Raw genomic sequence first — 15,222 nt, 5'->3', positions numbered from 1 at the left:
CTGAACATATCCCAGTCCGCGTGATCAAAACAATCTTGAAGCATGGATTCCGATTGGTCAGACCAGCGTTGAATAGTCCTGACCACGGATGCTTCCTGTTTGAGTTTCTGCCTATAGAAGGGGAGGAGCAAGGTGAAATCGTGGTCTGATTTGACGAATGGAGGGCGGGGGAGGGCCTTATATGCATTCTGGAAGGTAGTATAGCAATGGTCGAGGGTTTTAGCAGCGTGAGTACAGTAATCAACATGTTGATTAGAATTTCAGGAGCCTTTTCCTCAAATTTGCTTTGTTAAAATCCCCAGCTACAATAAATGCAGCCTCAGGATATATGGTTTCCAGTTTGCATGAAGTCCAGTGAAGTTCTTTTGAGGGCTGTCGTGGTATCCGCTTGGTGAGGGATATAGACCGCTGTGGCTATTATTGACTAAAATTCTCTCGGGAGATATTACGGTCGGTATTTAATTGTGAGATAGTCTAGGTCGGGTGAACAGAAGGACTTGAGTTCCTGTATGTTATTGCAATTACACCATAAGTCGTTAATCATAAAACATATACCTCTAACCTTCTGCTTCCCGGAGAGATGTTTGTTCCTGTCGGCGCGATGTACTGAGAACCCAACTGGCTTTACAGAGTCAGACAGTATATCTCGAAAGAGCCATGTTTCTGTGAAACAGAGTATGTTAGAATCCCTGGTGTCCCTCTGAAAAGTAACTCTCGCCTTGAGCTCATCAATTTTATTATCCAGAGATTGGATATTAGCGAGTAAAATAATCGGGAGCGGTGGGTGGTGTGCACGCTTCCTGAGTCCGACCAGAAGACCGCCTCGAGTACCTCTCCTTCGCCGGCGTTGTTTTGGATCAGCCTCTGGAATAAATTTGATTGCTCTCGGGAGAGTAAACAAAGGATCCGCTCCAGGGAAGTCGTAGTCCTGGTCGTAATGCAGGAAGTTCTGGTGAGTTACCGCCGCTTTAATATCCAATAGTTCTTCCCGGGCTGATATAATGACACAAAACAATTCCTGAGCTAATAACGTAAAAAATAGTACATAAACAAACAAAATATTGCAGAGTTGCTTAAGAGCTAGTCGCGATGCTGCCATCTCAGTCGGAACCATCATGTCTGATAAAGTGTAGCAACTGAGTGTAACACTCCAGCTCAAATCAAATTTATTTATAAAGCCCTTCTTACATCAGCTGATATCTCAAAGTGCTGTACAGAAACCCAGCCTAAAACCTCAAATAGCAAGCAATGCAGGTGTAGAAGCACGGTGGCTAGGAAAAACTCCCTAGAAAGGCCAGAACCTAGGAAGAAACTTAGAGGAACCAGGCTATGAGGGGTGGCCAGTCCTCTTCTGGCTGTGCCGGGTGGAGATTATAACAGAACATGGCCAAGATGTTCAAATGTTCATAGATGACCAGCAGGGTCAAATAATAATCACAGTGATTGTCGATGGTGGCTAGCTTAGTTCATCCCCCTAGCTAGCCTATTGTGATGCTGCCTAGCATTGATTTGTTACAAACCATGTGCAAATAACCAAGGAATACAAAAACCATGACTATTCCAATTCCAAATAGGTACCAATATAAACAAGACAATAATTTTTTTTAATCTAAAATGTGATTTCTGACATGATCGAGGGGTGGGGGGGCTCAGTCTGGATTTCAATTTACTCCTGGAAATGGTAAAAGTAGAATGCACAAGGTGCAATTTCGAAATTGGATAGTACATCAGCCGTTTTCCTCTTGTCATGTCAGTCATTGCAGACTGAGTTATGTATAACTTGTCATCAATGTCCAAATCAACTAGACCATGTCAACTAACATTTTTTAGCTCATTTTTTTTGCCCATTGATTTTGTTGTATTGTTTTTGTCACTCAAATATCACATGAACACACAAGAAATGACAATGCTGGAAGTGGGGCCTGAGTGAAAACGTTTGGGAACCCGTTTTATAGGGTAACATTTTGATTTCTAAATCTCAAATGGTTGCTATAAACTTGTCTTAAAATCTCTTAAAAATGTGTATTTAAAAATGATGATTGCGCAGGATCTTTTTTTTTTGTATCTTGTATTTCATTTGGAAGGTAATTATACTAACTCAATGTTATTTTTTAAATTTTTTTTAAAGGTTGGTTAACAAGACCAAACACACCTAGTGTGGTGATCGAGGTTGGAAGACACATTCCCATTCCCAATCACCCAGCCAGAGTGGATCCAAAACTTGCTGAAAGGCAGATGAAAGTATCATTCAGTGACACTGGAAGTGATTGCTCTGATTTGACTGACTCCACATATGGACAGGTTGGTAGTTCATTATTCTTTAGAAGTGGTTGAATTACCATGTACTGGGCCAATGACACCCAGACGCAGGTAAGCTAAAACCACGCCCACGGCGTTCTATTACGCTCCCATTGGCTAGCTAGCGTTGTCTCACTGACAGGCGATCAGTGCAGAGACAGTGACCTTTCAAGGTAAGGATGGAAAGTGTAATTTAAAAATTAGCTGCCTACCGTAATGCAGGCCTATTACTATCATGTTTGGTAACATTTGCCAATGTATTTATTTTCAAAGTTTCAATGAGTTGTACAAATGTCTCATAACTCTGCTGTATTCCCTAAATTGAAGGTCAGCTAAATTAACCTATCTCGGTATTTGACTTTGATATATTGTCATTAGTAGTCTACTATCAGGTAAAAGCAAATGCTTATTATTCATCATTTCTCAAATATTTATTAGCTAATAATTCAGTCGAATACTCTATGCTACAGCCATTGAATCTGTCTTTGAGCGTTAAAGGATGCTAATAGCTAGCTCGGTCCACGACATTATGTTATTATATTTTTCAATTTTGAAATACAAGGGAAAAATGTTATTAATTAGTGACTGAAATTTCGCGCTACGTGAATATTCACTTCCGGACTTGGAGAGCGCTCAAAGCGTTGTAGAACGCCTCTCACAATAACGGGGCGTGGTTTTGGCTGAACTGCGTTGGGGAAAAGAAAGACGCCACCTAGACAGCACAGCAGGACATACCTGGAAACCAATCATAATAACTTTTCATTGCATGTTTGTAATAACACAATTAGACCATCATTTTAGTGTTAACCAGTTTAATTAGACAAAGTTAAGGACATGACAAACTAAGACAAATTATTATAATGTGCAGAATTTTCTCTGACATTGGTCAGCCACTATTTGTTACAATGTACAGCTGTATGTGCAGTTAGTAATTTTACATGGTGCTCTCGGCGGTATCTTTGCAGGTAGACATCCATTTTTCCTTGAACCCGCTGATCGTCAAACATAACTAAAGGTGGAGTTGGAAAGACAATATAAAATATGTATAACATAAATACACAATTATCGGACATTAAAGCACGGAATATAGTGGTAATAACATGGTAACAAGTTATTACCGATCAACAATCATGCAAAAATATGTTGGAGTTTGAGCTTTCCTAAATCTCTGACAGCTGCAAGTATTTTAGAAAGGCGCAGTATGGACACCTAGGTGATTACTGCATTCCCGGGCATCATAGCCCGTCATAATAACGCAGAAAAGGTACATTACAGCGATTGGAAAACAACTGTAGCAGTTTTTAAACATATACACTATACTCGTTCTATCTTTGTTATAACCCTAATGCCCCGTGACTAATGCAACTATTGTGACGCACTACTATGCAATACAATGTACAGTAATATAAAAGTGTTTGGTGAAATAAGAAGTGACTTAAACGTTTGTTTGTGTACCGCCATGATATAATAGAAGCAGTAGAAGAAGTGACCTAATTAGATAGGGGGCGATCCTATTAGGCCCAAGTGAAAAGTGCCAATCTCATTGAATAGCCTGCAATTGCTGGACTCAGAAACAAAACATAAACCAAATAGCTTTAATCGAATACATATATTGGCTCACTATAATTCGAAATAAATGTAACGTTTGATCTAGATACATTTCCTATATAGTTGTTTAAAGTTTCAATCTGTAAACTATTCACTCTGTTTAGTTATTTTAATCCTAATCTGATGACCCCCATACAGGATCAGGATGTTGGGTATGAAATCTGATTCAATCCGGTTGATTGACTTTTACAAATGCTTATTCAGATCAGTCGCCATGGCTCTGGAAAAGCCCACTCTCAGCGTGCTTCATTACATTAAACAGCAAAACTGGTTCGTGGAGACAAATATTATTTGAATCAACTCATATTGTTACATAAAGGTTTTATATTGACGACACGTCTGCGTCCCTGCTGAATGTCAGCGATCAGCCTTGGGGGGAGCTGTCGTGTGTTTACTAGAGAGAAGAGGGAGGGAGAGAGACGAAGGGAGAGAGAGAACAGGCGAGGGAGGGCGAGCAGGAAAACTTTTCAGTTTTAAAGAGCGAGAGGACGCGTGTGCTGGAGCGGCGACCATGCAGGTAAATGCATTAACTAATTGCTCAGAAGTTAATTAAACGATATTGTCGATGTCTTAATTGCGATTGTGTTTGGAAGATTGAAACTATCATTTGAACAACAATCGAACGATGAATTGTTGTACATCAAATAGTTCTAATGCACCGAATTCGAACATAAATGTCCAAACTTTTCTGCCTCCCCTTCTCTTCACCCCACCACCCCCCTTTGCCGTGCGCAGTGTGCAAGTAGCTTAGCGTTTGATTTATTTTGTCAATTATTGCACGAAGCTATCTACAATGATTGTTAAGATGTTTATGAATACTAAAACTCATGGATAATGAAACTGATCATTAAAATGCGTCCTGGGTTTTGTGGAATGGTGAGGGAGGAGGGGTGCGATTTAAAAAAAAAAGATTTTTTTTTTTTTTTTTTTTACACATCTGTGAAGGGAAGCCATATTCATTAATTAAATAGCTTAGTCCATGTAGGCCTCAATTTGCGCTGTTGAGCAGGCAGCGGGTGGCGTAATACTGGATGCCCGATTGGAAGCCCACAATCTGTGGGGTAAGGGAACCACTCAAGGCCGAGGTTTCGGATGGGAACCAAAAGCCTAGCGACTCAGTCTGTGTGTATCTATTTGTAGTGGAACGTTATTCTTCAGGATGTGTAGCCATTATAAACCTGGGATAAGTTATTTATTTGGCTACTGGACTAGCTAGTTGAAAGACGGTTGAGAGTGCGACGGGTTATCTTGCTAGCTAACAGGCTGGCACAATTGTTTGATCCTTTTGTTTAATTTCGCAACGTTAATGAATAATCAATGCGGTAGGTTCGAGTCTCTGTTTTTAACCGTCTTTATAATTGCAGAGCAGAAGAACTAGTGTTTGTTGCATTTCATAACATTTTAGTTAGCATCACAACGTTGATAGCTTGGCTAACTAGCTTGCTAGCTAATTGATTCACCACTGTTCCGCGTATCTAATTAATCTGTACCTTAATTAGCTAAAGAATGAAGAGCAATGGGAATTTATCAATACCGTTGTATAAATCCTTAAACTATGGTTTATAACGCATTGCACTCTCTCAACCATAATAATCATGCAACCTTGCTGGTAAAACGATATTTTCTGGGCACGGCTAGCTAGCTAATTGGTGAGGACGGAAGTGGGCAATACAGCAGAGTGTTGGTATTCGGCATGTATCTTTTTATCGCTCATCGATTAATTTAGAAGTACCGGTATTGAAAGTTGTAGCCTAATAATAGGGTCATTCGGTCTAATTACACAATTCAATTTCTGCCAGGGAGTTTTGGAAAAGGACAACACTGCATTGTCTCGTGGTGGGGTATGCTGGCCATTTACTAGGCTATTATATTGGTGTGTGTGATAACGTTCAAATGGCCCATGGTTCGCTCATCAGTTACAATGAAGCGACGTGTTATGTTTTGCATGACCCCAGATATCGTACTTGTTTCTGAAATTTGCTAAATGTGTGCTGGTCAAGGTCAATAATCAGGCCATTCACAACGATTTAATTGAAATGGAATAAATGTTTCTTCGTGCCAAGTGAAGTGACATTGCATTCGAGTCAGAAAATATTCTATTTTTATTTGTCTGTTTTTATTTATTTATTTGGACCAAGTTCAGTTCATACTATTTTGACTGTAGCCTAAACAATTAGACTAGCGATAGGCTATATGTGTTTCTTCTGATAGTTATCTATATTGAGGACTAACTTGGATTATTCTCACTATTTAGGTTTATGTAGATTTCCATTTCCAACATACTTACTGAAATAACATTTGCACTGTGTACCCTATGACATTTTTTTAATTCAAAGAAACACCCCAGGATATGGTCTTCATTTCAGAGCAATATTTTTCTATCCACTGAAACACATTTTGATCTTGCAGGAGAAGTCTGGAGAGACGGTGTGCAGTGAAAGCAACGAGGTGGCGGTGTGGTTGTGCCCCCTGTGTCAACAAGGGTTACCAGACAGGGGCTCCCTTTCTCTGCACCTGTCTGGCAGTCATAGCGTGCTCCCTAACTGTGTAGACAAGCTGCTGGACATTGTAAGTAGTGCTACGCTACATCACATGGGTCTACTAAACTTGACTTGTGTGTCTGTTATTATGGTGATGTGTTTCATGCATGATACTTGGATGTCAAACAGTATACATGATACATTATTGTACATTATGTGTGTACATGATACATTATTGTACATTATGTGTATACATGATACATTATTGTACATTGTGTGTATACATGATACATTATGTATACATGATACATTGTGTGTATACATGATACATTATGTGTATACATGATACATTATTGTACATTATGTGTGTACATGATACATTATTGTACATTATGTGTATACATGATACATTATTGTACATTATGTGTGTACATGATACATTATTGTACATTATGTGTATACATGATACATTATTGTACATTGTGTGTATACATGATACATTATTGTACATTGTGTGTATACATGATACATTATTGTACATTGTGTGTACATGATACATTATTGTACATTGTGTGTGTACATGATACATTATGTGTGTACATGATACATTATTGTACATTGTGTATACATGATAAATTATTGTACATTATGTGTGTACATGATACATTATTGTACATTGTGTGTATACATGATACATTATTGTACATTGTGTGTATACATGATACATTATTGTACATTGTGTGTATACATGATAAATTATTGTACATTGTGTGTGTACATGATACATTATTGTACATTGTGTGTGTACATGATACATTATTGTACATTGTGTGTGTACATGATACATTGTGTGTATACATGATAAATTATTGTACATTGTGTGTGTACATAATTGTGGGATTTTAGACCGTTCAATAGAACTTTATTTACCCCCTTAAGACATTATTAGTAGTGGATCACTGGTTATGTGAAATATTGCAGAATGAGTCACCAATTTGTACTAAGATGCTCTCTTGTTGGACTGCAAAGCTAAGCAGTTGGTTCCTGTGTCAGCAGAATTTAGTCTTAAGGTAATGTTTCCTTGACGTGTTTTTCAGAATGAATTAATCACATTTTCTTCACCAGGCTGCTCCCAAACAGGGGGCGAGTGGAGTGGACACCGATGTTCTGCATGACGCAGGTGAGTTTCTCCTTTGAATGACCGCAGTACCCACCATTTTGCACTGTGGATTAGTTTATCAATATTGTATTTATGAATTTATTTGAATGGAGGATACAAGCACATTGACAGAGTAACCTAAACATCTAGCTTGTGCTAATTTTAAACGCCTGTTACTAAGAGGGTATTGTAACACCTACAAGCATACATTTTGCTATGACTGTATTTGTGTTGTCAGGAAATAAATTAATCGGGTGCTGTCAGGATTCCATCTACCAAAAAAAGCTGTTGAAATATCTTGCCTTTCTCCTTTACATCAGATGCCCCGTCATTACAGCTGAAGCTTTTAGAAGCCTCCGCCTCCCTCTCAGACCCGTGTCATAATAATGAGAACACTGACGGACCCCAACATAATTCCGACAGTAGGCACACTCTCATTGGGTCTGGAGACAAAGATAAAGAGATGGATAAGGAGGCAGAAGGAGCTAGAGACCCGGAAGGAGGTGGAGTTGTCTTTGAGACTCATCAGGAGAGAAATCAGTCCACAGAAACACCTGACAACAATGAAGAGTCAACGGGTACAAATTGTGTAATGGCTGAAGGCGATGACAGTCCTCCATTCAAGTGTAATGCGTGCTTAGAGGCTTTTCCTACCAGGACCGCATTAAGTGTTCACTACAACTCTGCATCCCATGTGCAACGGATGAGAACAGGATCACTAAAACAGGGTGGTGAAAATGGGACCTCAGCCGCTCCCTCAGTCCCTTTTCTGTCTCGGCCATATCTATCAAACAAGCCCTACCAGTGCACTGTGTGTCGAGTCTCTTACAACCATGCCATCACCCTGGAGAGTCATTTGAAATCTGTTTTGCACCAGACTCGTAGCAGAAATGCAGGAATCTCTGCCAACAGTGCAGGTGGAAATTCAGGAAGGACCAATATGGCTACTAATTTAGTTGTTACGTCTGGGAGCAGTGCTGCACAGTTGGTTAGCACCACCAGCAGCAATTGTGTCACCCCGGCAAGCCTGACTGCTGCAGCAATGACTAACAAAGACGGAGAAGCAATTCAAACCCAGCCGGCTCCCTCCCTGCTTTCCTCCCCTGTGACCTCTGCTCAGGCAGTCTCTGCTTTTCTCACCCTCCTCACGTCCAGCCCAAGCGCTATCTCACACTCACTCCTCCCCTCTCTGTTTGCGGCTGGTGCGTCCCCTGCCACGGCCTCACCTCAGCTCATAACCCAGACTCAGATGCTCATCCCCTTTATCCTGAATGGGCTCCAAACACAAAGCCAGAGACTAAACCCAGAGCTTCTGACCCAGTCAATACCCCTACTAGGTCTCAATGCTGCCCAGCAAGCTATCCTGGCCCAAAGACTCAGTAGCTTACAGAACCAGTGGCCAGCTGTCGGTCTCCAAGCAATCACACAAGCCTGTTCAGAAGACAGCCAAACAAACAAGAGCAAAGTGAAGCAAGACACAAACGAGGCGACTGCTGAGGAGAAAGGATCACTTAAGGCTGAGAAGGAGGAAAGTTGGTCCAGGGAATGTGATGATGGAGAAAGAGAGATTTGTGAGGAGGATGGTAAGGGGTATGCACAAGAGCATCTCGGCGCCTTAGTAAGCAAAAATAACAGGGCTGAGTCATGTATGATAGATGGAGATATTGAAATGAAAGAGAGCACAACGGAGAGCGGGAACTCAGCAGGTCACATGGGGCCAGATGAGAAAGATGGGGACAATGACAAGTGTAGTGACCGCTCACCGTCTGTTACCAGCAACTCAAGCCTAAGTCCTACCACTTTAAATCTTATGCTTAGCCCTGATTCTACCCCTCAAAAATCTGAAGTTGGCACAAGCCCTTATGCCTCTGTCTGCTCCCCAGAATCTAGCCCCTCTAAACGCACCTTAAATTCCCTTGATCCAATTCGTCCCCATGCTCATTTCAGGGCTCGCCACTTCTCAGGCCCCCCGATACTGTCAGAGTTCCAGATACAGGTTATGCGTGCGTTTCTGGAGTCGCGTAGCGAGGCTGATGCGGCCAGTCCTCCCCGTGATGACTGCGAGTCGTTGGGCAGGGAGGTGGGGCTCACCGAGGTGGAGGTACGCAAGTGGCTCACCGATGCCCGACGAGCCAAAGAGAGACAGAAAGCTGGGGGAACAGAGCACATGAGCAGCATTGCAGGCTATGGTAAAAAATACAGGGGTCTTGATAACGAAGACGAGGAAGGTTGTCTTACAATAGATGAGACCGAGGGTGGGGTCAGCGACGAGGCCTCTGGCAGTCACGCGATGGATTTGTCAAATAGTGGAGGGCGTAAAGAGATGGGGAGGGAGAGTCAAGGGGACTCGTGTCTGACCTCAGACAATGAAGAATTCTACACCTCTGTCATTGTGAGTGATGAGGACAGCCTGAGTGGCTCCATGAGGGAGGGGCCAGGCAGCCCTGCTAAAGAGGAGGCTCTGGTAGAACTGTCAGGAGACAAGGGTTCAGGAGGAAAGGTGTTGCGCTCCACCACTGTGTTCCTCTCAGACGCTGAGGATGACGATGATGCTGAGGAGTCCGCAGCTCAGAGAGCGAAGAGAAGAAAGAGAAAGAGGGAGTTGGAGCGGGAGGAGGTAGAGGTTAAGAAGGAGAGACTAGACCCCGATGTGGATTTACAACTAGAGGCTCAAGCTGATCCTCCTTCCCACCTTCCCGTCACCATTGACCATCAACGGCTTCCAAGTGGCATTCTACACTCCCTCCCTCTGTCTCTGTCCCTCACTCCATTCTCTACTCAGTTCCATAGCCCGTATGTTCTCTCTCTCCCTCCCTCAGTGGTTGGGCTCGGAGTTGCAGAAGGAGATGGAGGCAAAGTACCTGCCTTTCCAAACCCCCCTAACATCACCCGGTTCTCTGACCCTCTCATTACATCATCCCTCTCCTCCCATACCCACACCTCCCACTACATGTCTAATGGTGGAGACTGTGAAGCTGCTTTAGATCTCAGCATTGGGAAAAGCAACAGCTCAACGTCTTATTCCTCCACGTCTCTCACGGGTGACAAGACTTCAGCACAAAAGGGCCGTCTGCTTGATGGACTCGGTCTAAGGCCCACAGCTTTTGGGGTACCTGGGGAAGGGAGACTCATTGTGGTCAAGGTCAAACCTGAGCAAGCGACTTCCAACAGCAGTGGCTTTGTCAGTGGGAATAACATGGCCAAGGCCAGCACTGTCTACATGAGGGAGAAAGAGGAGAGAGATCAGAAAGGCAGGCCCAAAGCACGGCGGTACCGGGACATGAGACGATCCAGGACCATCATCCAGGCTGAGCAGCTAAATGTGCTTTATGGCTGCTATTTCAAAGACCCAAATCCCGGGAAACACGAGTTTGAGCAGATATCAGAGTGGGTTCATCTCCCAAAGAAAGTTGTACAGATTTGGTTCCAGAACATGCGGGCTAGGGAGCGCAAGGGTGAGGTTCGCTTCATCAGTGATGGCACTCTGGCAGCTGTGGGAAAACCACTCATCAAGTTCACCTGGCCACTGTCACAACCCATCTTCTCCAGCACCCCCAAATCAAACTCCAACAGCAGCAACTCAACTGTAGCCAGTCCAGTACGGGCCATCCCAAAGATGGAGGTGAAGAAGGAGGAAAATGTTAAAAAAACAGTTCCAAACAGGCCCAAGGAGGTGGCCTCTTCTGTTTCCTCCGTGAGCCACAGTGTGTCTGCAGTGCCAAAGACCAAAATGGAGTTGACAAACAATGTCACAATGGTCAAAATCGCCCCCAAAAGCATCGCTCCAGCTCTCCCTGTCGTCCCCAAGGAAACCCGACCTCCCCCGCCTCGCCCCCTTCCCAAACATGCGCCTGAAGAGGAAGTTGAAGAAGATGATGAGGAAGTGGATGATCGTAACCAAGCGAAGCCACTTGCCGGGCCTGGATCCACCAACCGCATGGTGCCAAAACTGCCCTCGACGCCAATTAGCAAGTCTCCTGCTGCGACGTCACAAAAACAAAATGGGCTCAATTATTGGTCTGCCAAGGGCCCCTTTAAGATCAACACACTGTCTAGGGAACAGTTGGGTCTGTCAGCACCACGTACCTTCACAGCTGTCGGTGCAGCTGCTGCCCCCACTGCCATCACCATTTCTGCCACGTCCTCTGCTCCTGCCTCTGCTGCCACAGCAACTACCACCCCCACCACCACCACAACAGCAAGTGCAAGTAATCAAACCACCGTCACCATCGCTAAGACCTCTCCATCGGAGAGCAGCTTCCTGCATCACTCTACCACCCGCAGGCCACGCACACACCTGTCCTGTCTGCAGCTGTCCATCCTGCAGTCATGCTATGAGACGTGCGCTCACCCTAACGCGATGGAGTGTGAGGCGGTAGGGACGGAGCTGGGGCTGCCACTCAAGGTGGTCCAGATCTGGTTCCAGAATACCCGCGCCAAGGAGAAACGCTGGAGGCTGCAGCAGGAGAAACTGGTCAGACATTTTACTGTACAGTATGCAATGAATTGGTATGTGGAGATATAAAAAAAAAATTTACTTTACAGGCAGCTATCTAGGAAAGAGATTAAGCCCAGTTGTGGACAAAAAAAAATCAATTTCAATGGAGATCTCCATTGTGCATGTGTTTTAGTCCAGGACTAGGCTGAATCTGTGTCTGGGAAACCAGCTCTAAAATATAGCTTCTTGTCTAGAACTGTATATATGTACGTTGAGGTAATACACCAGTGACCTTTTGTTGAACATGTATGTCAGAAGCCAGTGTTGGAGTGACACCTTTCTCTCTGCCCCTTTCTCTCTGCCTTTTGTAGTCTCCTGTGTCGTCAGATCCCTCCAAGACGGTTGACATGAGCTCGGGCAGCTACCTGCAGTACAACGCTCTGCGAGCCCACCGTCCCATCCTTCCCAAACCGGTTCAGCTGACCGTCCTGGAGCCCTCTTCTCCCCCAGCCGGGGGCCAGCCTGCAGGTCGAGAGACGCTGAGAGGCAAGTGCCAGGCCTGCAACACAGGCTTTGAGTCCAGAGCAGCAGCAAGATCCCATGTCTTCTCCCTTCGACATTTAGCCACTCTGAGAACCACTAACTTTGGCCAGCCAGCGACCATCATCAGCAATAAATCTGATAGCGGGTCTATTTCTGTTTCCGCCTCCGGGTCTTGTGTGGAGGACCCTTCAGCTTCCCCACCCCTACCCAGCAGCACCAGCTAAGGCACCCATCAGTGCTGGTAAAGACTGGACCCATTGGGCTCCTTAAATGTTTATAAACACATTGGGCACTGGTCCTCCAAGCTAATATTCTTTAATGTGTAATGGAAAGGCCCAATCACCTACCACCCTTGCTCCCTCGCATTGGACGTCTTTCTGCCGAGTTCTTGTGTCCAAACTGGATACACTGTTGTCACACTGCTTCACCAAAAGTTATCAAATGAGTGAACATTTACCAGTCCCTTATATTGTCCTGGGCTGCGGTTATAATCTTGTCCTTAACCATCCTGGCCCAGTTTTTAAATCGCTCTTATAATACTTGTGTATTATCCCTAAAGACTGTGCTTATGCAAAAACAATTAGGCCATTATCTGACTGACTAAAAAAGACTGCTGGGATTACGTGTAACTGTATAGATTTGGACCAGAATTGAGAAGTAACTCTGTTTTTAGTGGCGTTGAACTTGCCATCTTGATTGTGTCTGTGTCACTACAAGCTTTCTGTTAGGATACAGGTGGCGTGTGTTCAGATGGTGTATGCTACTTCACATGGAATCGAAAGGTACTTTTAACTGCTTGTGACTAGAATTGGCCTGTTAAACTGAACAGATTATCCCCTCCTGTAAACACACTGGCTGTGGCTGAAATGGAATCCTCCATGGGCCCTGGTCAAAAGTAGTTCACTATATAGGGTTCCATTTCAGATGCACCCACTCACTGTTCTCATGACAATCCTCTATAGACAGGGAAAAGAGAGGCTGAAGAGGGCAGACTCTCATTATACGGCACTTTGATGCGTTTTACATTGTATGAAACGTTTTTATTCTTAAGCATTCTTATGCAGAGTGTCTTTCTACTTAATGAAAGATGTGCGTGTTGCATGTTGGATGTCTTATTGTGAGTTACATGAATTACATTGGAAACATTGTTTTTGGTACTTGCAGTCTGTCAAAAAAAAATCTACATTAACTCATTAAACACCAAACAAAACGGATCAGACCTTACTGCTGTGCAAGGAAAGTCTTAGTCCTGACACTTGTTAAATTATTTCTAAATTTATTAATTCACTACTGGTGTTTTTAAGATCTATTGAATGAATGTGGAGCAAGAAAATAATGTTTCCTTTTTTGGTCAATGAAAATATCCACAACAAATCATTTCAAGAGGTAATATTGAAACAAGTGATATTCCTTATAACAACCAATATACACTGAACACAAATATAAATGCAACATGTAAGTGTTGGTCCCATGTTTCATGAGCTGAAATTGTCCAAACACACACAAATGTGTTTTACATCCCTGTTAGTGAGCATTTCTCCTTTGCCAAGATAATCCATCCACCTGACAGGTGTGGCCTATCAACAAGCTGATCCTTACACATGTGCCTCTTGTGCTGGGGACAATAAAAGGCCACTTTAAAAAAAAAATTATATAACAAAATTGCAGTTTTGTCACAACACAATGCCACAAGTTTTGAGGGAGTGTGCAATTGGCATGCTAAATGCAGGAATGGGCACCAGAGCTGTTGCCAGAGAATTTAATGTTAGTTTCTCTACCATAAGCCCCCTCCAAGGTTGTTTTCGAGAATTTGGCAGTACGTCCAACTGGCCTCACAACCGCAGACCACGTGTATGGCGTCTTGTGGGCGAGCAGTTTGCTAATGTCAACGTTGTGAACAGAGTACCCCATGGTCGGGTTATGGAATGCACAGCAATACCGTGACGAGATCCTGAGGCCCCTTTTTTTTTTTTAAGGTATCCTTGATCAACAGATGCATATCTGTATTCCCAATCATGTGAAATCCATAGATTAGGGCCTAATGAATTTATTTAAGTGGACTGATTTCCTCCTATGAACTGTAACTCAGTAAAATATTAGATAATTGTTGCGTTTTTTATATTTTTGTTCAGGATACATCAACTTCCTGGGGAGGTCAAATGAAACACTTGACAACAAGAAATAGAAAAGAATGGGGTTTTAATTTCTGAGATTTCTTTTTTTTTTTTTTTTTCTGTCTTGAAACATATGTGGTTGCAAGCCAATACTTATCTATGTATGGGTAGAAACAATGCAAATCCAGAAACCAGGAGAAGGGAGTCAGTTGGGTACTCTAGTCGTCACCTTTTGTCTTACTGGGGATACTTCTGTAAGCAATTGGGACATGCAAAAAGTCAAGACCGCACAAACTATGAAAGGTGCTGTTTTGAAGGACACATAAAATACTAAAGATGTTTTTCCTTCTGTTTTAAGTTGTATATTATTAACAATGTTACTATTAATAGTTTTGACAAAATGCAAAACAACAAATTACACTTGTTTTTTTTTTTTTTAAAGAAATATATTAAGAAAAAAATGATATTCCAAAGTTATCCTTCCTATGCTTTCTGTCATTTAAAAAAACCAAAAAGCAATCTTGAGGTTGACAGAGCAGCAGAGATGTTCTTCATGCAAACTGTAAAGGAACTCCCATGGCT

General features: G+C 42.9%; 1 protein-coding gene across 3 annotated transcripts; it reads left to right on the top strand.

Annotated features, from left to right (window-relative positions):
* The first annotated feature begins 2,194 nt into the window (after positions 1-2,194).
* LOC115149569 (zinc finger homeobox protein 2-like) lies at positions 2,195-13,705 on the top strand. Of its 3 annotated transcripts, none has more exons than XM_029692529.1 (5): positions 2,195-2,301; positions 6,316-6,474; positions 7,512-7,566; positions 7,866-12,019; positions 12,355-13,705. In XM_029692529.1, exons 1-5 carry the CDS (start codon positions 2,236-2,238, stop codon positions 12,748-12,750), a joined length of 4,830 nt encoding a protein of 1,609 aa, XP_029548389.1. In that variant the 5' UTR covers positions 2,195-2,235; the 3' UTR covers positions 12,751-13,705. The 3 variants fall into 3 exon arrangements, with proteins under 3 accessions (XP_029548389.1, XP_029548400.1, XP_029548394.1); XM_029692540.1 differs by lacking the exon at positions 2,195-2,301 and adding an exon at positions 4,330-4,423; XM_029692534.1 differs by lacking the exon at positions 2,195-2,301 and adding an exon at positions 4,865-4,967.
* Positions 13,706-15,222: the final 1,517 nt, after the last annotated feature.

This window comes from Salmo trutta, chromosome 2, assembly GCF_901001165.1.
Source record: "Salmo trutta chromosome 2, fSalTru1.1, whole genome shotgun sequence".
NCBI lineage: Eukaryota > Metazoa > Chordata > Actinopteri > Salmoniformes > Salmonidae > Salmo > Salmo trutta.
Note: the sequence above shows the minus strand (reverse complement) of the source record. Positions and strands in the feature narration are given on the sequence as shown.

Excerpts from the sequence above, each read along its gene's own strand:
- LOC115149569 (XM_029692529.1), top strand. The coding sequence starts at position 2,236 with ATGAAAGTATCATTCAGTGACACTGGAAGTGATTGCTCTGATTTGACT. Across the intron at positions 6,475-7,511 it reads TAGACAAGCTGCTGGACATT|GCTGCTCCCAAACAGGGGGC; the intron begins GTAAGTAGTGCT and ends TTTCTTCACCAG. Across the intron at positions 12,020-12,354 it reads GGCTGCAGCAGGAGAAACTG|TCTCCTGTGTCGTCAGATCC; the intron begins GTCAGACATTTT and ends TGCCTTTTGTAG.